Genomic DNA, 25991 nt, shown 5'->3' with positions numbered 1-25991 from the left:
TAAGACTAGGAGAGCAAAGAAAACGGAAAAACCTTCCACAATAACTGATATATTCATGTTTTAATCAAAACTAAATCAGAATATAAAAGTAACATATGAGAATGAAAATATTGGCTGTTTCAGAATTTTAGGATTAAGCCCTTTTTTCCTGGCCTTACACCTCACTCGGACTATGAAACCGTTTTAGATAATCTGAAAATGATTCAAGAATTACATGTTATCAGCATTTTACTGAAGTTAATTCTTATATTACTCTTAATGTGTGAACTAAATTGATTAAAAAAAAAGGCCGGTCAAACTCAATGGCTCTACTCCCATAATCAGTCACTAACCTTAATTACGTAAACTACATCTTCCGTACCACTTTATACCTCTTTATCAAGACACTACTGAATTTATCTAAGAAATGACAGAAACTCGACAGGATTTCCGGTTCTTGACTTCACGACCGGATGACGTGGCTTCTTTCTACCACCGGTAGTTGAATGGATTTTTTTTATTCAACGCAAGCTCAACAGAGTCTACGCTGATTGGACTCAACTGCTCACGTGACTTGTCCCAGACAATCAAACGCGAGTGCGTGCAGTATTCAGAAAAATAGGCCGTAATGTGTGCGCGAGAATCCCAAATCTGCCACTGAAATACGACCAGGAAGAAGGAAGGTGTCACGGCTCCAGCAAAGCTAACACCTCATCGTTGATCAGAAAAAAGGTTTAGGAATAATGGGGTTACCAAAATGTAAACTATTCGTAATGATATTGCTGTTTGCTGTGGAAATACCATTCCCAGTTCAAGCCGACGAACATGAACACACGGTAAGATAATATGAGGCCCAGAAATAAAGCCTTGATTGAGCCGTTGGTAGAAATCTCCGCATAATTATGTCGGATACACCTGGTGGTCTGAACTAAGTTAGCAAGAAAGAATAATATAAAACCGAGAAGTACCATTCCGTTGCGTTAACGAAAGGTTGTCACTAGGACAAATTGTGATGTTAATTAGCTGACTTGTAATATAACTTTAGGGTAATTTCCGACGTTCCCCATCATTCTATGCATATTTTCCTGGGATCTAATATAATCACCAGGAGCTTGATATATTGCATTTAAATAGTATGCAGTATAAGTCAGAGCAGTTCAGTTTTTGTGATAGCTGTTGCTAAGTCCAACGTAAAAGTGCCCATCGATGTAAAATTCCGCAGCTATTTAGTTTCCAGCAATATTCGGTAATCACGACACTAGTTTAAAGATGTCAGCTATTTCAAATGCACACAGATAGCACGATACTTGTAAAAACCCGTGTCCCATTGTGAAGTTGAATCCAAGTAACTATATCCGGGTTTTGGCCTTGTTATGTGTTGATACATCAGGTACTGAACGTGTCGTTGACTGGAGCTTTAATTCATTCTTTGGGGGTGTTAAAGGACAATGAACGTAAAGCGTATTGAATGTATCGTCATGCCAGACTGCAGACATCGCTGTCGTGGAAAAATCCGACAAGTGGAACCCAGTTCGGAGAAAGATGGAGAATCGTCTTCCTCAGGAAGAATTCAGATGTCGCACTGTTGGGCGCAAGTGTGTCACATATCCACGCGGCAGTCCATTCGTCACTGATCGCTAATTAATCAAACGGGAATAACAATAATAACATGATTTGGCGTTTTTAAATTAAAAAGGCCCGCATCGACAGTTAGAATTAAAAACTTCTCTATTCAAGGGGTAAATATCATGACAGATATCCAGTCGTTTTGTGAGCTTACATTTATAGAACTAACCCTTTTGAAAGGCTCAAAAAGTAAGCCGGTCATACTGTCGAGTTTGAAGGCACTTAGTTTAATTTCATAGAGAGCAGGTTGCTGAAGACGTTGCTTGCAAGGGTTTGAAAAGGAGTGCATGGAGAAGTGACACCACTAATGGACTACATTTCCTTGTAGAATCCTAGAGGTTTTACAGTTGAGATTTTACAACAGACATTGTACCACAGTTAAATGTAAAAGACGTTTCCATGTATAAACGTCAATGTGTCAAGTAAATGGGATGCAGCAATAAGTCCCTACAGTACGGAGTATTTGCAGTTCTAATTCTGTCTATTTGGTTAGGTTACTTTTGGCCTCTATTGAAATTACACTGTGTGTCTTTAAGCCTCTAGCCTTTATTTGTTTCATAATGTAATTTTATACATAAACTTCTGTAGTACTTGTTGCTGTAAAAAAATTACTTATTTCTAAAAGAGCACTATATGAGTGTACTATTTTTTACATGCCATCAATGAGTTTTTAAATATTGCATTTTCCAATCAATCTGTGAAATCAGTGTGACAGAAAAACAGTTATAGGGCTTTGCATATCCTTATTTACAAGCATTACTTGTTTTACAGTGTCATGTCTGTTGTATTGTTTCCTAAATAAGTTATAGGTTTGTGTCACACCCAGGAGACTTAATAGTCAAAATGTTTAAAAAATTGTTTTTTTTTCCTGTTTATATAGATAAAGTATGTGCTTGGTAAATTGGTCGACAGTTTCAGCTTTTTACATTATCAATTTTCGGTGCTTGTGGATTTTGTAATAGTCAGGGCTTTATCCATTAAAGTTAGGCCCTCTATTCACCACTGTTCAGCTTGTCCTATTAGAAATGATATTACTTTCTCTGGTTACCCAGTCTATAAAACCTGGGGACCCTGATTGTTCATCACTGAGTGCTGTGATGGAGATAGTTCAGACTACCGTAAGCCTTAGCATTGGCGTGTGTCGGTCAATTTAGACTATTTCACGCAGAGGAAGTCAATCGCAAGTTGTTTGTTTTTTTTTCTAAACTTGAGACAAAGCTCTAAAGTATCTGGAGACAACTGCTTAGATAACTGTAATTGGAATCCATTTTGAAACCATACAGCAACATTCTCTCCCCTCATGCTTCCAAACATCCTGTACATCTCCCAAATTGTTTACTCTGACAACAGTCCTATGCACGCTGATATGCCGCCTTCAAGTTTCAGTGCATCTGATTTTTGATTATGTATTGAATGAATATCAGAGTGTCAGGGGATTACACCAAGGCCATGTAATATGTGACATTCTAAATTTCCCAGCTGAAGAGTCGGTTTTCCCCAGTCTTTCTCCATAACTTTTAAATTGCTTTTTCTAAATTTGAGGTTCAGACACCCTGCAAAAACATGTACATGGATTTGATGGCAAATATTATTTGGAGATGGGCATATTTATTTCTGAAATAACTTTACCCAGTGCTGGATCGTTTTCAGTCAATATTCTGTGCCTCAGTAGTGGTGTGTGTTTTTTCTGCATAAGAATTTAAGTGAATTTCCCACAAAAGTGTGTTTATTTTTATTCATTTATTATTATTTTTTTTATATATAAACACATTTATTCCTTTTCAGTTCTGAGCTCAGAATTTCAAACTTTTCTTTTTCTTCAGCTTGAGTATAATGAGGAATACTGATACAGATGTGTTACACTTAAACCATTTTGTCTCACTAGAAATATTTGGTGCCTACGCTCCCCTGTATTATACAACCTCTTTAATTCAGTGTTTAGGAAATGTAACCTATTTTGCATGTTTTAATTGTAGGAAGCGTTTCTTATTTCACTGCAACTTTTTCAGAATGTTTTCTTTTCCGTTCCTCCCTTGCAGTACACAGATAAGGAGGAGGTCGTTTTGTGGATGAATACAGTGGGCCCATATCACAATAGACAAGAAACCTACAAGTACTTTTCCCTACCCTTTTGTGTGGGAACCAAAAAGACAATCAGTCATTATCATGAAACCTTGGGAGAAGCTCTTCAAGGAGTGGAACTTGAATTCAGTGGCTTGGACATCAAATTTAAAGGTAAAACACCCCATGTAACCTCATGACTGTCTTCTGAATTCTGTATGTTGATGTAATGCTAATATTTTGCTTATTGGTTCTTAAAGCATTAAATTAGTTTCAGAAAGTACCAGGGTGACGTGATTTTGGCAAGAACTAGGTGCTTTGTTTCTGGAATAGTCAGATTTGAAATAATGGCTACAATAGAAACCCAAAGTTTGATTTTACTTTTGTGTTCTTTTTGTCCAGTGTTTTCTGGGAGAGAAAAAAACTCTACAACTCTAGTTAAAGTTAGGATGGCAGGGGAAAATCCTAATTTTAATTTTTTTTTATTGAATTTTAAAATGTCTGACACGTTTTTTTTTGCCATTTACCTGAAAATTTAAACTCAAAAGGTACCTCTAGTGTCTTGCACAAAGCTCGTGGTAATTCTACTCGTTTTGTTTTAACTGCATGTGTCCTGGGACAAGGACAGTAGTCTGATTTTAAATGGCATAGTCAAGTTATAACCGTAGGTCGACTTAGCTGTGCATGTAAAAGTCCTGAGTGTAAAACCTTTCCCAAATTTCTTAGTTATGAGCTTTGAGATCTGTAGCCCAGCATCCACCTTTTTACTGGTTTCTCAGCATTCTTCCCAATTCAGATGTTTTTTATATTTGATGATAAATGGTGTTTGTGGATTGGCCTCCTGAGTGTAATTAATAGAAATTAGGGGCTGCCACGTGGCAAAATTACTGTTCTGACTTGTTTACATGGACAAGAACATGCTGTGAGTTGCTCTTGAGCTATACTGGCTGACCTTGTACAGTTCTGAAACAACTAGGTGTTAGAACTAAGCATAGAATGGTGTGGTGGATTTTTTTCCCCTCTGGCCAATTAGTTAGGGCAACCAGTTATTGTCATTCTTATTGCATCAATGATATGCAGTATATAATGTATTCCCCGATACCCTGACGTCTGCGCCTTTGTCTCCGTTCCGTCCCTGCTCGGCATGACAATATTATTATAATTAAATGTATTAATGGTTTATTATTAATATTAAAATAATTAAGAAATCTTTATTTTTAAATGTATTGTATAATAATTACTGTTACTGTCATTGTCTAAATGTGTGTTTACTGTTTAAATATATGTATTCAGATTGAAGCGTTACCCTTGGTTTCCACTGAGACGTGCAGCGTAACTCATTTCCCCGCGCGTACAAGTTGTCTTAGGTTGGCGTTCACAGTTTGAATTCTGAGATTCAGATCGAGCTCTAGGTACTTTTTTTTTTTTTCTAACTGGCTGGTTCGATTTTCGTGTTCTTTAAATAGTTCTAATGAGTTTGAGAACTGAGGTACCACTGTAGTCTGAAAATGTTGGAGTTGTACTTAAGTAGCTTTTCTGAATGTAGGACTAAAGGCTTTCCTTTTTATTTAGACATGTCATACAATGCCTGGGATGCAGGTCCATAGTAGTCATTGGATTCTTGTTGGTGCTGTTATCATTGTTGCAATATTTTGGTGACACCATATGCCATCTATTTCTTGGTGACCTTGGTAATCTTGAACAGGTTTCCTTATTCAATAATGATGGCCTTTGAAATCTTATCTGTCTCCTGGTTTGTGCCTTTCTGCCGCTTTATTTTGAAAGTCTCCAGCTGCAGTTTAGTTTGGTCTCTCTCTCATCACATTATGAAGACCATAATTAATCATTATAACTGAACATTACCTAACTGATATTATCTCAAAGGCAGAATGTCATGTTATTGGTAAGTGGTCATATGCATTTATCCAGGCAGTGATTCTTATTTTTCATTTTTTGGAATAAAATCTTTCCTTTACATTTCTCTTGACTCCAGATGTCTTCTAGAAGTATAGATTTAGGTATCTCAAATTTAACTATAAAAATTTGTGTTCCAAAGGAGAAAGGGTGTAGTTTTCTGTTTTAATGTTTTTAAAGTATTAAAGCCATTCCTGGAGCTTTGGGCTTTTGTGGTGGTTAGACTTTTAATAATGGAATAGAACTGAGATTATCATTACAATGCCCCCCTTGTGGAACATGTGAAATGTATTACAAGTGTAGTTGTTGTTGTGTCTCTAGTAATCACTTGTAATTAACGATAATGTAATTTTATAGGACGAAGTCCGTAAGATCATGGGTCTTCTCCAAAATTTTCCTGGCGCGAATATTTTTAATTTAAAATTTTAATGACGCAATGAAATGGCATGCTGGCAGCATGTTTGCATCATCTGAAGGGAGGATTGATGAAAATTCTCTGAACATTTATTCCACATGCAACTGCATTTAGATGCCTGCGTCTAGCAAGATTTTTATCATATTCATCATATTAGTGTTGGGCAAGGCCTTTCATGTCTCCAAAGGTATTGTCTGATGCTCATTTCTGACCCCAAGCTTTTGTCATTTGTATATCGCTCTAGACAAAAGTATCTGCAAAATATATGTAAATGTACAAATCACTGATCATGTTTTTCAAAGCAGTGCACCTGTTTGTTTGCATGCAGTTTACCAATAAAGACTGCTCATTTTAAACTTGTGCAGGTGTTGCTCCTGAAAAGGAAAGTTGGGGTGAAAATTACTATTATTTAGGGAACAATTTGACACATCATAATTCTTTAATTTCTACTATTTGATTTTTTTTTTGTTGTTGATTATTTTGATAACCAAAACTTAAACCTTTTTTTTTTTTACTTTAAACCTTTTTGTAAATTACAGATTACCATGAATGGAATCCAAAGAAAGTAGAATATCACTATTAATTTTTATTATTACTAAATGGGGGGGAAACAACTACGAAAAGGCCAACTACTGTATTGTACAGAAAAAAAACATGAACAAAGGAAGTGCTACCTGATTGGCTGCTTTCACCAAGGCAAAATAGTGGTGCACCAATTCGCCAGCTGTGAAACTTGCTGAGCTTGCCAACTCAGATTAGCAGAATAACATGATATTTGTTTTTTTATTCTATAGAAAATGAAAGATCGATATGTAGGCCAGATCTAATATTGAATTATAAATATGCCACATGCTGGTATTTTGGGACCTCTTATGTGGTGAATGAGCCAACGAAATCCCTTGTCCTTCCATTAAACTGGAAAATGGTCATCATCCAGTTTAATCAAGTCCATTATTTTAGTAGTTATAGTTCTAGTAGTATGTCTAGTGCTGCTAACTTTGAATATTCTTATACAATTACTCCTGCTACAACATGTAATGTCACACTGCGAATCTGTTCCAACAAGATTGATATATTAATACCGAAGTCAAATACAATGCAGAAGCGCATTTGTATTTGTGTGATTTTCAGTCAGAGAGGGAAAAGCACTATGCAACGATGAGATATGGTCTTTAGAAATATTTCTAGCACGCAGAAACACCTATCCAAGTGAACAATGAGTGTATATAGTAATGCCTGATCTTTTGAACTAGTTTTTTTTCAGTGAATCGATCAAAGCAGTTTTCAAATCTAAAAAAACTAACTTTTTGTATACCCTTGCATTGTAATTCAGTTCAGTTTTATTATTATAGAGCATTTTTGCAACATTATTTTCTAAAAGCTCGTCATATTATTCCCTGCCCAAAACCCCTAGTGAGCAAGCCAGAGGAGACTGTGAAAAGGAAATACTCCCTCGAAGGAAGAGACAAACATTGACTAAAAGGGGGAACCCATCCTCCGGGGGCTGGCAGAGGAAGTCAAGATGGCAAAATTCCAATGTACACTGTCCAGATTTTGAGATTTGAGTGTCATTGCGGGGGCAGGCAAGGTGATGGCATGCACCTGGTGCTGCTTCTGATGGCTGGATGAACAGTGGTACAGCAGCAGGGAAGCAAGGAGAGATGTTAAAGGGACAGCGGCGGGCAGGCTGGACGGACAGGTAGTAGAGGTGTCAAAGGCAGCAGGGAAGCCGGAATATCTTTCTTTTTTGGATTGCACACCTCAGGTGGGGTGGGGGAAATAATAAGTGCGTTACTCAAAGTAGGGGAGACTAGAGGAAGTGCAAATGGTTAGCTGAGTGCAGTATGTAAGCTCTGGCAGATACGGCTATGGCAGTATAAACAGAAAGGAGAGGCAAGTGGGAACGCAGGCAGAGTGAGTTCCTGAAACGTCAGCACTCCGATTCCACAAGGGAGTGTGAAGCTAGAGTGACAGCACTGACGGTTCAGTCCATCCAAAGCCAATGGCTCCGATCCACACTCAGACCTACACCTCACATTATATAGGTCTAACTGGGAGTAAGCAGTTAGCTAGAACTGTAGCCCCTATGAGCTAGACTAAATGGTGTATTTTAGTCTAGATTCGAATATTGAGAGTGAATCTGAATCTCGCACATTGGAGGACTATTACACAGCTGCAGAGCTCTGTAAGGGAACAAAATCATTTACACACAACCTATTTTATAATATGGTGTTAAATATCTCATGTAATTGAATAATCATACCCATTGTAAAGTTGAAGTATCATAACACGACCATCGTCACCCGTGGAGCATCTGTATTTTGTAATCAATCTGAGACTTAAGCCAGTGAAGGGAGCATAGAACAGGGCTAATATGATCAAACTTTTTTAGCTTTTGTAAGAACTATGGCTACTGCATTTTGTATCGGCTGAAGTTTGTTTAAGAATCCAGATGGTCAACCAAAAAGGAGGGCATTACAGTAGTCCAGTCTAGAAGTTATAAAGGCATGCATTACTTTTTCTGCATCAGGGAAGGTGAGCATCTTCAGAAGCATGGCTGTTCCATAGGTGATAGAACACAGTTCTAGTAATACTTCTTATGTGAGCATTGAAACAGATCTGAATAAACCAGGACAAGATCTCTGACCACTTTAAGCTGATTAGGAAGACCTCCAAGGTTGAGGTTGTCAAGCTTATTTCCATTTTTTCTGTTTAACACAAAGAAATTTGCCTCTTAGGCTTAGATAACAAGTTTACTAGGGTCGTGCTAATCAGTGGTGCAATCTCCTTCAGGAATTGCATAGGAATTGGGTGTACAAACCTAGTAAATAATTTCCTCCAACAAATCAAGTTAAAAAGTTCTGATTGTTTTACCTGAAAGAGAGATTCAAAGGTGTCCGTACTAGTAGGACTAACAGAAGACTGGTAGCTGTACGTAGCTAAAGACAAGTGTCTAATCTTAGTTATTTTCCCTTTAAAAAATGTAGTAAAGTGATATGCGTATATTTCCAAAAGCATTGTAGCTCAAAGATCATCAGATTGTGCTTCGTTTATGAATATAAATGGTCATTCCCCTGCCATCAAAGTTTCTGGATATTCACCATCCCTGTACTATTTTAAGCATGTACTTCTAGCATGTGAACAGGATGGTGTGCTATTCGGAATTAATATCTCCATGGAGGATTTGCTCCCAAAAAATCGCTCATAATCAACTCCTGAAGTTACAGATCGATGCCGTTGAATCACCACCTTAATCAATTCACTTTGCATTGATGCATCTTTACACTCCTAGCCTGCAGTAGTGTTGAGTGAAGCATGAGTGGAAAGTCAATCCGGTCCTTAAGCCACTTAATATCAATCCATCTTCCACCTACTGGGGTTGTGACATCGAGTCTATTCCAGGCAGCACTGGGCAAAGGGCAGAGGAACACCCTGGACAAGGTGTGAGTTATTTGTAGCTCACATAAGCAAATACTAGATCTGGGCTTTTGCTAGGGAATTTCTTGATCATTGACTGCAAGTTAAATATGTTTTGTCAAAAGGAAGCTGATTTTTTTCATTACTAAAGGCTGGTTGAAAATCTTTTTCCTGATGTTCTCAGAAAAAGAAACCGTGATCACTACTTGTAGTTCATCTTGCTTTTAATTTGTATTACATCAAGACTGTAATAGGGCAGCTAAATCTTTCTTATCAAGTTTCAGTTCTGTTCAGCAGTTTTCAATTTAATATCGAATTCTGGAATTAACTTTTGGGAATTCGAACAATGTATCGAATGCAAAATTTGAACACCCTAATGATTGATATAATTTGATAACCTTGTTTCCAATGTTGTTGAATTCCTACAGATGAAGTGATGCAGACAACCTACTGTGAGATTGAGCTTGATAAAGCCAGGCGGGATGCCTTTGTTTATGCCATAAAAAACCACTACTGGTACCAAATGTATATTGATGACCTACCTATTTGGGGTGAGTAGATATTGGGTATTTGCATTTAAGTCTGACTTACTAATAGGCCTACGTCCTTCAGCTTTCACAATGTATACATCAGAATTTCAGCTTATTGTTTATTGGGTAAAAAAGGTATGATGTGTGTTGAATGTTGTGTGACCCGTCATTGCTTATTGAATTTTTGTTGCTTTAGAAGTATTTAGGCATTTATACAAACATCTGAGGCAATGTTTTTGTATTTCAGGAATTGTTGGGGAAGCAGATGAAAATGGAGAAGACTATTTCCTCTGGACATACAAAAAATTGGAGATTGGTTACAATGGCAACAGAATAGTGGATGTAAATCTTACAAGTGAAGGGAAAGTCAAGCTTGTGCCAAACACAAGAATTGCCATGTCCTACTCGGTAAGTAAACTGTTAAATTGGCTCACCTATTCATATCTTTCATGGCACCTAAATTAGACCAGCCATTTTTATTGAACTACTAAAAATTTTCCTATATTTTCTGTGGAAAATAAATATTGCTGAATTCTCAGTTGTAGCAGATCATTTACAGCGACGGTGCTTGTGGAGCTTTGAAAATAGACTTTTAGAGGGAATTTGGAGAGGATTTAAAACTTCACAGGTACACAGTTCAGCATGAGAGAATTAGAACTCAGACGTCACTATGATCTGACAGTCTTGCCAAACTGAAATTCGCAGAGTCCATTGTTGGTGACCAGCTGGAATACTCACTCATTAGCTGAAATCAGGATCTGTTTAGCGATCCATTAATACTAATGCTGTAATGGATCATAGTTGATCCGTGATCCATACAAATTCCGCCCTGATTTCCCCCCCCCCCCCCCCCCACAGTTCGAAACTGCTACAGAAGTCCATAGGGGACATGCATTAAGGACTTAAAATTCATTTCTCACAGTGGGACAGACTTTCCCCCTCGTGTAACACATGGGGGGAATTATAGATTTTAGATGGGAATGCAATAAAACCTGTGTGGATTCAGTAGTATTAGCTGTGGAATTCTTGATAAATGCTGTTTGCATGTCTAATTACATCCTTTGTTATTCTGTGATCTCAAAAAAAACTCATGATCTTGAAAACAATTTTTGCTGTGTTGAGATTACGAGAAAAATAAGCCGTAATCCTGACATAACAAAACTGATTAAATGTTCTTTATAGATGTCTATATGATGTTGTAGTGAAAAGGCAAAGTATTTGTCCGTCCATCCATCCATTGTCCAACCCGCTTATCCTACTGGGTTGTGGGGGGTCCAGAGCCTATCCCGGAAGCAATGGGCACGAGGCAGGAAACAACCCTGGATGGGGGGCCAGCCCATCGCAGGGCACACTCACACACCATTCAGTCACACATGCATACCTTAGGGCAATTTTAGCAACTCCAATTGGCCTCAGCATGTCTTTGGACTGTGGGGGGAAACCGGAGTACCCAGAGGAAACCCCACGACGACACGGGGAGAACATGCAAACTCCACACGCATGTAACCCAAGCGGAGACTCGAACCCAGGTCCCAGAGGTGTGAGGCAACAGTGCTAACCACTGCACCACCATGCCGCCTTAGTATTTGTGTTCTTGTGACATGTTAAAAGTTCTTTGATTTGTGTTTTTTTAAGTAATAAATGGAAAGTAAAGTTATGTTTGTCCTCCGCCCCCTGATCTGTGACTCAAAACTGACACGATCCAAACTGTCTTATGTGGTCCATTGCACCCCTAGTTAATACCAATTTTGACTGTCTGGGAGGGTGCCAGCGTTGTCTGATTTGCCAGAAACTATATGGCAGTCTCAGACCTGGAAAAATATTTTATGATTTGCTGAAAGTAAAGTTGGCGGTTTGCCTGAAAGTGAAGATCTATATTTGGCCCAAATCAAACACACTGGATCGCCAAGGTATCAGGATTCCTGCTGTCAAGTATGGTAGTAGCTGCATTATGCTGTAAGATGGTTTTTCAGTAGGAGGCCTTGAGAAGCTTGTTATTAAGGGCTACATGGACAGAACCAAAAACCTGTCAGATGGCAAGAACCATCATTTATAAGATATGCTTGATTTGCCTTTTGTACAAGGCACACCAGAATTGTTTCGCTTTTTGCATTTCACATCTTATTCTCTTAAAAGAATTTTTGGGGTCAGAGGACAGGGTCATTCAGCGTGCTGCACCCCTGGAGTAACTGGACCTTGCTCTAGGAACCAACAGTAATGATTAATGTATCAGCCACGGGATGTGAACCTGCAACCTTCTAGACACTGGCACAGATCCCTGATCCACTTGGTTGCATGCTGCCTATGAAGAGTAACAATATATTGTAACAGATTAATAACCCAGAAAATATGATGATAAACACAAAAGAGTACTTTTCAAGTAAGAAACAGTGTTTAGTAATGGCTCTGCCCAATCCAATAAATGTATTAATTTCATTGGATATATGCAGGGGTTGGACAATGAAACAAACATCTGGTTTTAGACTATAATAATATATTAGTATGGTGTTAGGCCAATACAGAATCAGTTCATCTTGGGAATAACTGCTACAGGTCCTGCACAGTGGCCAGAGGGATTTTGAACCATTTGTCTTGCAGATCAGTGGCCAAGTCACTACGTGATGCTAGTGGAGGTAGTTTCTTGACTCGCTCCTCCAAATAATATTCAGATTTGGTGAATGTGTAGGCCATGGGAGATGTTCAACTTCACTTTTGTGTTCATCAAACCGCTGTGTCACCAGTCTTGCTGTGTGTACTGGTGCATTATCATCCTGATACGTGGCACCACCTTCAGAGTATAATGGGTGAAGATGGTCCTCCAGAATGTTTGGTAGTCCTTGGCAGTGATGTGCCCATTTAGAACAAGTAATGGGCCCAGAAGATGCCATGATATTGCAGCCCAAACCGTCATTGATCCACCCCTAGGCTGTATTCTGGGTACATAACAGTCCTGATGATAAGCCTTTTTGGATGATAGACAGTGATGATAGACTCATCAGAGAACAATATGTTTCACATTGTCCATAGCCCAAGATTTGTACTACTGCCACAATTGGAACGTACATTTGGCATTGGCATGAGTGACCAAAGGTTTGGTTATAGCAGCCAGACCATGAATATTGACACTGTGGAGCTCCCGACAAACAGTTTTGGTGGAAACAGCAGAGTTGAAGTGTACATGTAATTCTGCAGTTGGGCAGCTGTGGTTCCAGGGTATGCCCCTGCCCTTTACTTTATATGACCCTGTCCTGGATATGCAGTTATGAGATGGATGGATTTTCTATTTTTGTAAAGCTTGTTCAAACAGTGTAAAGGGCCTAAGCGTTGCATTTAATTTTTGGCAAGCACAGAATAAAAAAAGGTAGTGTCTTAGGGCTGAAACAACTAATCGATTAAAATCGACTATTAAAATAGTTGGTAACTAATTTAATAATCAATTAGTTGGTTCCATGTTGTTATACACACAATCACAGTGGCTACCCCCTAATTTGGGAGCAATAAGCTAACCAAAGCCGCGGTGGCAGTAAAGCACCAATAAGCTGGATGCCGACCGCCATAAAAGAAAAGGGAGACGCAAATCCTTCATTCAGTGGTGTAGTGGAGGGTAAATGCACCTAAACGCCGTTTACGCACCTTTTAAATTTTACAAAACAGCGTTTACCCTTTTAACCCTAGTAAAATGCCAGAAGTATCTGTGGAATTTTGTCTTCCTTAGTACTTTAATAATTTAATTTGATTGGTTGCTATGGAAGTTCTTTAGGCTAAATTCTTTTACAAAAAGTCTTTGTACTAAAATAAGGAGGAAAATCATTAATCAAATGTATACTTTTGTATGATTGGGAAGGATCTTGTTGTGGAGAGCACTAGCTTTATTTTAAAGTATCCTTAAAACGGCAACTTTTATTTTAAGAATTACATGGAATGTAATAAGGGATAATTTGCATACATGTGCTCTATAATAGGAAACGATTTAGCAATTTCCTGAAACCTCTGAATTTTGACACTTATGTTTTCCCAAAACAGGCAGACAGTTTTCTTTGTTTTTGTGGTACTTTCAATTCATTATCCTGCATGTGGCGGACTGTAGGTTTATGAAACAATTTGCTGGTTATCTTCTGTTTTTTCATCTCATTTCAGTGGATGAATTTGTAGGTGGTCTTGGGCTCTGACGGTACAGAGTGCTGCAGAAGCAATTATGTGATGTCTGGATTATCAATCAAAAATGGACCACCTCAATTTATTCTGGCACTGTATAATAGGGGGGGAATAAAATTATCATAAATGGTAGCAAGCTGAACTTGACAACTGTCAGATTTTTATTGAAATATCATGCTGGGTGGCACAGTGGCCAGCATTATTTCCTCAGACCTCCCCTGGTTTGAATCCCACATGTGCTTTGTGTGTAGCTTTTGCATATTGTCCCCATATCTCTTGGGTTTTCTTCTCTCAAACCAAAGACATGCAGTTTGGTTAATTGGCAGCTCCGACCAGGGTGAGTGATTAGAAGATGGATGGATATATCATGCTGCAAATTATGCACCCACATAGAGAACTTAGGGGTGTTGGAGAATGAAAATTTTTGTGGGGTTTTCTGTTTAAATGTGTCTCGATGTATATGGAAATCTGTGGGTGTTAACCAGTTTAGTAGGGTGTTTTTTCTATTGGTTTTTTTATATTGATCTTACTTTGTCCAGCATTAATGGTTGTAAGATGGATATTATAGTCCAATGCCATAGAATAGAATAAATGTTCTTGATCTTGCTAATTTAAGATTCAACCACTACTGCAAACAAGCTTCCACTGATGAAATGAAAAAATTGTTATATTGCATTGCTTTTTCTTTGGTTGTGTTTTCAGTGTAGCATTGTTAAATGCTCCTGAATGTCCCTGCATTTGTTGTGAGGCATCCAGTTGATTATTTTCCCGCCTTTTATAGGTTAAATGGAAAAAGTCTGACGTCAAGTTTGAAGACCGATTTGACAAATATCTTGATCCATCCTTTTTTCAACACAGAGTAAGTTTACACCCAATAAGTCAAACAGCTGTTGTCTTGTATGTTTTTGGATGGGTGGTCAAATTAGTACCTTGCAGGTTGTTTTGTTGAACCTAGTAGTGTTAAATGTTAGAAGTCAATATAATAATGACCTCTATAGCAGTCAGTGTGCAATAATTGGATTTCTATTTTAGCGATAATTGTTTTGATTTCCTTTGTCTTAACCTGTCCCACATGGTCACTGAAACTGAACATTAAAGTTTTATTTGGATGCATAGTGACACTGATCCTTATATCAGTATTGTATCAAAGCACTCACTGCTTACTCTAAATTTTCTTGTTAGGATTATTATGAAGCTTTCTTGACATGGTTGCCTGGGGGCCATCTTGTATTTTCAGTCTCCTAAGCCACTAATCCAATTAGCGCATAATTTAATGCAGTATAATTACTGAATTTGATTTCAGCTATGAAAATGCTTAATTGTTTGTATGTTGCTGATATTTCACCCAAGGCAGAGCCCTCTGAGTTAAATGCTTTCTTCCCCTTAACAGATTCATTGGTTTTCCATTTTTAATTCTTTCATGATGGTAATTTTCCTTGTGGGACTTGTCTCTATGATACTGATGAGAACATTAAGGAAAGACTATGCAAGATACAGTAAGGAGGAGGAAATGGATGACATGGTGAGTATTGTTGCTTGGTCTTAACATAGCTATTTGGTGTGTGTATAATGCAGGAGTTCAAAAATGCAAACAAATCTTCATATGAACAGTATATGATCCCTACAACAGTCCAAGGGAAAATCCATAAATGGTTCACTGTATAAAGTATTCAAAAGTGACTTTAAGGTTGCACTTATTAAAATCAAACGATTCAAACTTTAATTATTCATTCACTTTGACATTTCACCGCTTGAATTTAAACTGACCACATTGATCTATTAAAATTGCATGAACAATAAAACCTTTAATGACAATGTATATAAAAAGACTATTTTGGGTTGTCTCCATGGAAATTGATTCAGTGGAATCAAATGTATTTTTACTCTTTGTATGTATTGATTTCAAACAAAGACAATTTTTCTTCACTTTAAAATATATAATAAACTTCTTGGGGGGAAAAAGCCAGACGAAGAAAAGCTACTGAAATGAGCTAAAATGCAGTAGTTGACTCATCCGCATTTGTTAAACGCCATTTTGCCACCTCCATCTTAAATCGTTAGTATCAAACATTTATCGTTAAATAGAACAATGTTTTGTTTCCCGTGCTTAAAATTTTTTAAAAGTTAGTTTTCATAAACATAAATGGTGCTGTTCTAAGGGGAGTGGTGAGGTATGTGGTATGTTAAACATTTAAGATCCCTGATATTCCAGTAGATCAAGTGCCTACAGAATTCGTGGAAAGGTGCTATTGAAATTAAGGGTTTAAATTACTGTAAGTGCAATGTAAATTTTACAATGGCTTTCATCTGCATCATAATCTCATTGTTCTCTTTATTCCTCTATAGTAAGTCAAATTCTTTGCTTTGTTTTTTGTTAATTCTCCGTTAAATTTGTATATCGTACGAAGCATGTTTTCTTTAGTATTGTTGGGTAATTCTTTCATGATTCCTTCCACCGTATTTTTACTTGGGTTTCCGTGTTTTCTTCCTTCCATAGGACAGGGATCTTGGTGATGAATATGGCTGGAAACAGGTCCATGGAGATGTCTTTAGGCCTTCAAGCCACCCCATGATATTCTCATCATTTATTGGATCAGGCTGCCAGATATTTTCCGTTTCACTTATTGTTATTATTGTTGCAATGATTGAAGATCTTTACACAGAGTAAGTTTTGATTCTGTAATCTTTTTGATCCATCTCTCGTTCTGAGCTGAAACCCAAATACCTGAGTTTGGCTCCATTACTTCCTGATAGTAAGCTGATACTTCACTGGTATAAGCATGTATAATGATGATGCTGTCATCCAAAGTGAGTATGAATAATTTTCATCCTCACTGTTTAAATTACTTGTAGACAAGTTTGTTTTATATAAATACCCCAATATTTAAAGTCTCATCACTGGGATCCTAATATATTAAACACATCCTACACTCCCAACTGTTTTCACGGCGGCGTTTGTATTGTGTTTCTGCAGCAGGATATTTGCATAACCGGTTGACAAAGAAAGCATTTCAAGGTCCACCCCAAAGTACCAAAGTTGTACCTTTTACTGGTTTGGCACTTTTGGTACTGGTACTCCAATGGAAGTCAATCGAAAAGTAAAAGTACCAAAAGTACAGTACTTGGCGCAGTGAAAAAGCACCGTAAAATGGGACAGCAGTCGTGCAATTGATTGTAGAAATAGAGACTAAATTACTAGGTACTAGACGTGGATTGGTCACGTATGGCTGATGCCCGATCTGTTCAATCGATCTGGATCAGTGATGATTCCGAACCGAATATCGGAACGGTGCATCTCTAGCTTTCACTGTAGACTATATACGTCAAGGCTTACTATATACCTAACCGTTTGACTAACCTGTAAGTCTTGAAACACAAGTTACTCCTTATAGCATTTGGGGAGCTTACGGTGGTAGTTGCTTGGTTTCAGTTCCTACTTGGAATAGATGCTGTTGATGTATTTCTGCATGTTTTAATGAAGCGTTGTAGGATGGTGAAGTGCGGTATTTCATATGCTGAAAAAGAAGATGGTGTTTGAATAAGACCCAAACAATTGTGCAGAAGTGTTGTTGGAGTAAATGTAAATTTATCAGAAATAATAAGACCTCTAATACATGTGGATTTGTTTATGCTTTTAGGAGGGGATCTATGCTGAGCACTGCCATCTTTGTCTATGCAGCAACTTCACCAGTGAATGGTTATTTTGGGGGAAGCTTGTATGCAAAGCAAGGGGGTAAGTAGAAATGTTCACTTCGGTGGTATTTTCAAAATATTTAAGTTATTTAAATTGGTTTTAACACTAATTCCAAAGTTCAGAAGTTTCACATCTAAATTGGAAGCATGAGATTGATGCACAATTTGGTTTTTTTTTTTTTCTCTTCATTCTTAGGAACATTTTTCAAGACGTTTTACAATGTAATGGAAAGTACATCTATAGTATTCAAAATATTAGTATCTTGGACAAAATTATTTTAAATTTTTTTTAGGTTTTGGCGATAAATGAAGTGTGAAAGGTTTAGATTATTTTTGATATTCAGCATTGCAATCAGAATATACCCATTGAGAAGATGACTTTCAATACTGATATGTAATTTTTACAAAACTGATGTGTAATTATGTCCTCCCCCCACCCCAAAATTAAAATCTTTTGTGTCCACAGAACCTCTAGCAAAACTAAATAACATATGACCTGTACAGAGTTCATGGTTAATAAGAATCTAAATATTAAATAAATGTTTATTTTTATTGCCTTTAAGTGAACTTAAATCATTGTTCTTTTATATGCAATGACTTACTTTAATAATAATATTAATATTACATTAATAAAAAGTTGCTGCAGTGTGGTCTTGACCTTATGGTGTTTAGAAGAGCCTAACTTTCTACTATGTGCTTGTGAAGAAATTGTGAGCCTAAGGGCTTTGCTCCAAATTAATACAAAAATGTGATAGATTCTGTAAGCAGTAAAGTGAAATTCTACATTTTGAGTCATCTGGATTTAAAAATGTGTGTTGCAAAGTGATACATATTTATTGTACAAATGTAAAATACACTAATATTAAGATTAAAAAAAAAAGAGGCAGCAGAGTTCAAGATGATTAAACACTTTTTGACTGGATCTATTTTCATGCTCCAAAATGGTATTGATTCCACCCCATATCAAGAAATGTATTTCTACGAAAAAGTTGAATAATAGTGTCGGGGCATTGGGCATTGTTTGAATATCTAAAAAATGAATTCCGGTCTGCTTTTAGTGTAGGCCATGTTCTTCGGAATTGGCGTATAATTTTAAATAACCTTTCTTTGTAAAGTCCCCAAAAAAGGCATACCACAGAGATGTTCTGTTTATTTTTTAGATACAGCACACATTGTGCTGGATGGCACGGCGGGTAGCTCTGCTGCCTCACATGTCCAAGGTTGGGGGTTGCTTGTCTTCCCCTTTTGCGTGGGTTTCCTTTCGGTACACTCAGTTTCCATCTGCAGTCCGAAAACTTGCATTTCGGCTTTATGGAAAGACATGACAACTTGATGCATTTAGCAACATTTAATGAATACAATGATTACATTTTTATCTTTTAATCCAACAGGCAGGAGATGGATTAAGCAGATGTTCATTGGCGCCTTCCTTATTCCTGCGATGGTGTGTGGCACTGCCTTCTTCATCAACTTCATTGCCATCTACTACCATGCTTCAAGAGCCATTCCTTTTGGCACAATGGTCAGTGCTGGTGTATTTTTACCTGGAAAACGTTTAAGAATTTCAAGTCTGTTAATCATTTAATGTTTTCTGTTTCAGTGTTAAGTATACTCACTTGTTTTTCTTAGCTATGTTCTATGTCGTAATGAATGTAAACAATTCATAATTTTAAATGCCAGAATCAATAACTTTTCTATGAACAGCCCTCATCATTAGTGAAAACTGGTGTTCTGTTATTTTGACATGGTCATTTTCCAGCCACTAGCTGTTTACTTGCCCTTTGTTTATTCATCAGCGGTGGTCAATCTTATCCGCAAAGGGCCGGTGTGTATGCAGGTTTTTGGGGTAACCTTTAGGTCAGCTGTTCCAACCCAGGTGTGAGGACTCCTCAGCCAATCAGTCCTCTAATTAGTAATATAATTAGTGAGCTGCAGTGAAAACCCGCATACACACCGGCCCTTTGCAGATAAGATTGGCCACCCCTGTTATACATAAACCAAAATTTTCAGCGTGAGACTTTTTAAAATCAAATTACTTGAAATTTTAATGTTTGTCAACTACAGTGTCAAAGGAATTGTCTTAATCCTCTAAAAGTGATATAATAGTTTACAATAGAAAATCTGCTAATTCAGATATCCAGAATAGCGTTTTGTGCTTAATGATCATTGAGCAACCTGTAGAACCTTGGCGTGATGTGAGAATTTCTTTGCTTGTAATTTTGATCAGATTCAGCAGATCTTTTCTTCCCTTTATCAGGTTGCTGTGTGCTGCATCTGTTTCTTTGTGATACTACCTCTGAACTTAGTGGGAACCATTTTGGGTAGAAATCTATCAGGCCAGCCCAACTTCCCATGCCGTGTCAATGCTGTTCCAAGACCTATCCCGGAAAAGAAATGGTGGTTATTATTTTTTTTTTTTTGTCTAGATTTTGTTTTGTAGTGAATAAATTTAAATGTAACATGTTTAGTCCACAGAAGTTTTACTCTGGTATGTTGAATGACCTTATTCTGTTGGATCTCCTAGGTTCATGGAGCCAGCTGTTATAGTCTGCCTTGGTGGAATCCTGCCCTTTGGCTCAATTTTCATCGAAATGTAAGATTTCCATTGTTCTCTCACTGGACCATGATATTTTGTCTTTTTTGACTGTTTTTGTCTTTTTAAAAATGCTAATTTGGTTGGAAATTTGAATTTTGACTGTATTTGCAGGTATTTTATCTTCACCTCATTCTGGGCTTACAAGATTTACTACGTATATGGATTTATGATGCTTGTTCTGGTCATCTTGTGTATCGTCACTGTTTGCGTAACTATCGTCTGCACCTACTTCCTTCTCAATGCAGAAGACTATAGATGGTGAGTAATGCATGTGAACAGTGGATTTCTAATTGAGACCTCTTTATATCATTTTTAATATTCTAATGAGTTTGTACAGGAAAAAAAAAAATAAAACCAAATTTTTGATATTCAGCATTGCAGTCGGAATATACCCAAATTTTTGGTTTATACCGTGTTCTATATCTGTACCAAAATATTGGTTTTGAAGGCGAATTTCATATGTATTTTCATTTTTCCTAATTGTTTTTGATGGAATAAGTTTGGTATAAAGCTTAAGCTGTATGGGATTTAAGCTTTAAGTTCCTTGCACACTTTAAAATTTACCTAACCCTCCTCACCAGGCAATGGACAAGCTTCCTGTCAGCAGCATCCACTGCTGTATATGTTTACATGTATTCTTTCTACTACTATTTCTTTAAGACTAAGTAAGTTCTGCCTTTTCTTCATCCATATCAAGTATTTTAATAACTGTAAAATGACCTTTAACTTTGTGTATTTAAAATATTCATTACCCAAGTACAGAAGCTGTAATGTGCTTGTGTGTTTTACGTTAATTGATATGTCTTGCATCTTGCTGATTTAATGTAACTTAATGCTAATTTTATTGTAATCCCTGTTTTTTAGGATGTATGGCTTATTTCAGACATCCTTTTATTTTGGATATATGGCTGTTTTCAGTACAGCTTTGGGAATAATGTGTGGTAAGTTTTTGAATTCTTTAGTTTGCCGTCAGACAAAAAAAAAAAAAAGATATGATGGTAGACGGAGCACTTAACCTAGGTAGCATATATATACACACACACACACACACACACACACACACTGTGGTACCTCAGAACTCGAATTTAATCCGTTCAGAACTCCGGATCGAATCCTAAAAAGTTTGAGTTGTGATCGAATTTTCCCCATAAGAAATAATGGAAAACCAATTAATTGGTTCCCGGCCCCAATAAATTACACCTAAATATGTTTTTTTAGCATTTATACACAAAATGAACCGGATAAAACAAGAAGAGCATATACTGTACTAAACACATATATCAAAACAGTAATTTGTAAAGTAAGAAAATAAATGTATCCAAACAATGTGTCCTGCCCCAATCGTCCGCTCCTTCCGTGTGCCACGCCCCCTCGTTAACCCTGTGTGGAATCCCCATGTGATAAGCTGTTTCCGGTTGTTTTCATTAGCCCTCTGTATTTTGTCCGCGTTTCAGTTTGTTTCCCCAGTCCGGTCATTGTATTGTCCATCTGCGTTTTGCCTGCCTTACCTGTAATTAAACCCCGTATTCCCCGATACCCTGACGTCTGCGCCTTTGTCTCCGTTCTGTCCCCGCTCGGCACAACAATATTATAATTAAGCGTATTAATGGTTTATTATTACTATTAAAATAATGAATAAGAAATCTTTATTTTTAAATGTATTTTATTATATAATAATTACTGTCTATCATTGTCTAATTGTATTTTTACTGTCTAAATATATGTATTCAGTTAGTGTAAACATGCACGGTGCTGTCACAGTAAATGCGAGGCTGAGACTGAAGCGTTACCCTTTGTTTCCGCTGAGAGACGTGCCGCGTGACTCATTTCCCCGTGTACAACTTATCTTAGGTCGGCGTTCACGGTTTGACTTCTGAGATTCAGATCGAGCTCTAGGTAATATTTTTTTCGAACTGGTTGGTTCGACTTTTAAGAAATTCGAGTTCTAATGAGTTTGAGAACTGAGGTACCACTGTAGTGGTAAATTAGCCCAAGTTCCAATCCTATAATGCTAATTTAGGCAAATAAAATATGACTGCAATAGAACCGTAGTACATGGAATATAACTAATACATTGCTGAACATGTGCTATTAGCCTTTAAAAGGTGCAGTGCTTACATTTATAAATGTACGATATATAAAACTAACCCGAAACCAGACATCCTTCCCATAGTCCCTGAGAAATGTCTTTTGGAAATACTGCTTTATTTGTTTTGAATTGCAATGCAAAACAGGTATGGTGTCATAAGTGCACTAATATTCATTTTGCATCCAAAGGCCTAGTTTTTCTCTTTTAAATGGCCTTCTGTTCTAGTTATTGGAGAACATTAATACTTGACAAGTTAAATATGTTAATAGGTTACAGATGTGTTTTGGTGTTAGTGGTGAATCTTAAAGTAAATTTCTGTGTCATCCCTCTCCTTCCCCTTTAGGGGCTGTTGGTTACATGGGAACAAGTGCCTTTGTAAGGAAAATCTACACAAATGTGAAAATTGATTAGAGAATACATGATTAACACTGGGAAATGTGGATCAGCTTCAACTTTTCTAACACAAACAGGCACAAGTCATTTTGCAAGATTGTGGTATTTTACTTTATACAAATTTTGTTTTTCATTTCCTGAATCAAGCCACAGAAATCAGAAGTCACATGTTCATTAGGTTTTTTTTTTTTTTTAATGTTTTCTATGTCTTTTTTTCCCTTGGGGCAAATGCTTAGAGTATATGGGGTAATGCTACATGCGGAATTACTCCCTTTTCCTGCAACCCTTTCGCCTCCCAAAAAAGAACACAGCTCATTTTTGAGGCTCTCTTCAGTGAAGAGGAAAAGGTATATTTGAGAATTTTTATGTTGTATAAGAAAAAGGGAGTTTGCTTAACCGTTCACTGAAGTCCGATTTTTATTTTGTATTTATTAGCTGTTGAGAATGCCATTCTTCTATGTCAGGTTATGCATTTTGTTTCTGATTGCAAAATGTGATGTACCTGCTCAGTCACACTGTATACATCTTGAAGGCTACATATATTCTAAGTTTAGTCAAAGTCATCACCATATTGGGTATACATTATTTTCTTTATAGTCTAAATTGTGAAATCTACCCATCCAAAGAAATAATGCTAAGTTTTAGTTCTGCCACAATTAACTGTACATGTGGGCAAATGCTTGAGGTAGTATGCAGAACTGTTAAACTATTTTTGAGGTGTCTTATCTCTTTTCCTCCCCCATACCATTTTAATGCTTGGGTTTGAATTAAGTATATTCATGAAAATAATATCATAGGTGATATAACATGTATATAACCTTAAAATAATGTAACATTAGTTGTAGAATGGAAATGTATTTGGTTGTACAGATTTACTATGTTTGTTCGGTTAGGGTTATTTTTTAATGAACACTGCGTGCAAAAAAAAAAGAAAAAAAAGTTTGGTGTCCTCATCACAAGTTCATTCTTAAATCTTGCATGAAGTTTTCATTGAACTGTATGTATCAATTGTTTTTTTCCCATAATGCCTGTCATATCTTGGTAATATGCACTGTGTAAAGGAAAATTTAAGTAAAAAATATGATTATCTGAGATGGTGATGCTCACAGAAAACACACATTACAAATAAAACGTGACTTCATTATTTTTAATTATAATTTAAAGCTTTAACAGAGTCCTCTAACTCTGATCGGTCATGACCATGATTATATTTTATTTCCTTATTTTAAAATTTGTGAAACTGAGTTGCTGCGGATATACTGTACAAAACGTTACTGCACACTTATCTGGGTGTTTCCATTGTAGTGTTAAATGTTTAAAATATTTCCATGTGTAATTGTGTAAATACCATATGTACTTCAAACATTCTGAAGATATGAATCAATTTACTTTTATCTTTCCACCCACAATTTGATTCTTCATAGAAAACTGTCTTTAAAACGTTTTAAAAATGATCACAGTTGCTGTTGAGACAGAACATAATTGGACATGGTTTGTATTTTAAGAAAGGAGAATTGATTAAAGTTCTCATGCTCCGAAGTTCTTTAGCTGTACAATAATTGATTGTTTTTTTTATTGTACAAGACTGACTCCTGCTTATGTCTGAGGGGGGAAAATGTGTGCACGTGCTTTTGGGGAAATCCTGTTTAAATCATATTTTCCAATTTGTGGAATAAAATTATGGTGTCATGGGAGTTCTTCCACTGTTTATATTTTTGTACAGTGTTTTTGAAGTGTATTTCTCCATAAATCATCTTTTTCTATGAAGGTAAGAATCTCTTCCTTTCTGGGAAACTTTTTTTTTTCCATCATACAGATATTAAGATCAATAATTAATCTGTTAATTCCATTCTGTTTTATACATTTTCAAATTTTGATAAGTTAAATTTATTCCATTTGATGAATAAAACTAGAATGTATTAATTTTGTCTGCTTCGACTTAAATTGTCTAGGATGCAATCTTTTCGAAGTATATTGAGGTGCTGTTTCAGATTGGTCTAAATACAAACTTAGTATTAAATTAACTCATTTTAGTATAGACTGCCTATGGTGCTATTTGTTTGAAAGCATTTATAGATTTTTGGTGCCCATGTAGGTGCCTTTATGGAGGTTTTGTGTTTCTACCTGGGTTTTCCCAGAGTGCCTTGGAAAGTAGCAGAGATCCCAGATTTGCTGGGTATAGTTGGTTGAATGAGGTTAATAGGATCACTGGTTTTAATTAATCCATTTTCTTTATTTCCAAAAGTATATACTGTGTTCCTTGTGTCATCTTCTGCCATAAAATTTCATTGTGGTCTCTTACTGTTTTACGAAGGTATTTTAAGCAGTAAAGAATTCTAGTTATACTTTATAGTCTATGAAATAGTTTGCTATTGTTGAAGAACTAGTTTGCATTATTTCTTGAATTTTTATATAATATATCCATCCATCCATTTACTGTAACTGCTTATCCCATACAGGGTTGAGGGGGGTCTAGGGACTGTGGATTCAAAATAATCAAAATTCACTGAGTTTTACATCAAATGTAAACTCAAAATAAAACATGACATATGTTTGCCGAAGTATTTGGACCAGTTCATTGGGACAAACCTTAAGTTGGCCAGAATACTTTAATGTGCCCCTCAATCAGTTGAATGGTTTATGCTGGTGTGCAGGACTAGTTATAAATGACAAATTTTAAGTTTAAAAACCCACCTATATCTGCAAGGTCCCTCAGTCAGGTAATGGAATCTGAAGCAAAGACATCAAGAACAAGGTACTTTCAAAACAAGTCAGAGGGACTTATCACCACCTACAAATTAGGGGAAGCAAACAGTCACTGTTCCTGAACATCTCCCTGAACAGTTCAGCCTGTGTCATCAAGAAATGGAAGAATTATATAGAATAGATCATGCTATTCCCCCAAACTGAGCCCCCAGGAAAGGGGGATGCTGGTAAGACATTCTACTCTTTAACAACAATCTGAGTGCAGAGTCAAATAATAGCTGTAATTGCATTTACTGTTTCATAGTGTTTGTGTGGTCTGCTGGATATGTAGTATGGGGTTGATTGACAAAATGGCAAATAAGGTGCAAGCTATCATCCAAGTAATATGCTACTGCCTGATACAAGAATCAACACTGT

At 36.8% G+C, this 25991-nt stretch overlaps 1 protein-coding gene across 1 annotated transcript; it reads left to right on the top strand.

Moving 5' to 3' along the window:
- The first annotated feature begins 564 nt into the window (after positions 1 to 564).
- Positions 565 to 24562, top strand: tm9sf3 (transmembrane 9 superfamily member 3). Its single transcript, XM_023841624.2, has 15 exons — positions 565 to 815; positions 3645 to 3840; positions 9841 to 9963; positions 10190 to 10350; positions 14879 to 14956; positions 15488 to 15619; positions 16595 to 16761; positions 17736 to 17830; positions 19182 to 19312; positions 20048 to 20187; positions 20315 to 20383; positions 20498 to 20644; positions 20968 to 21051; positions 21251 to 21327; positions 22819 to 24562. Exons 1-15 carry the CDS (start codon positions 723 to 725, stop codon positions 22884 to 22886), a joined length of 1761 nt encoding a protein of 586 aa, XP_023697392.1. The 5' UTR covers positions 565 to 722; the 3' UTR covers positions 22887 to 24562.
- The last annotated feature ends 1429 nt before the right edge of the window (positions 24563 to 25991 follow it).

Source organism: Paramormyrops kingsleyae, chromosome 3, assembly GCF_048594095.1.
Source record: "Paramormyrops kingsleyae isolate MSU_618 chromosome 3, PKINGS_0.4, whole genome shotgun sequence".
Classification (NCBI taxonomy): Eukaryota; Metazoa; Chordata; class Actinopteri; order Osteoglossiformes; family Mormyridae; genus Paramormyrops; species Paramormyrops kingsleyae.
Note: the sequence above shows the minus strand (reverse complement) of the source record. Positions and strands in the feature narration are given on the sequence as shown.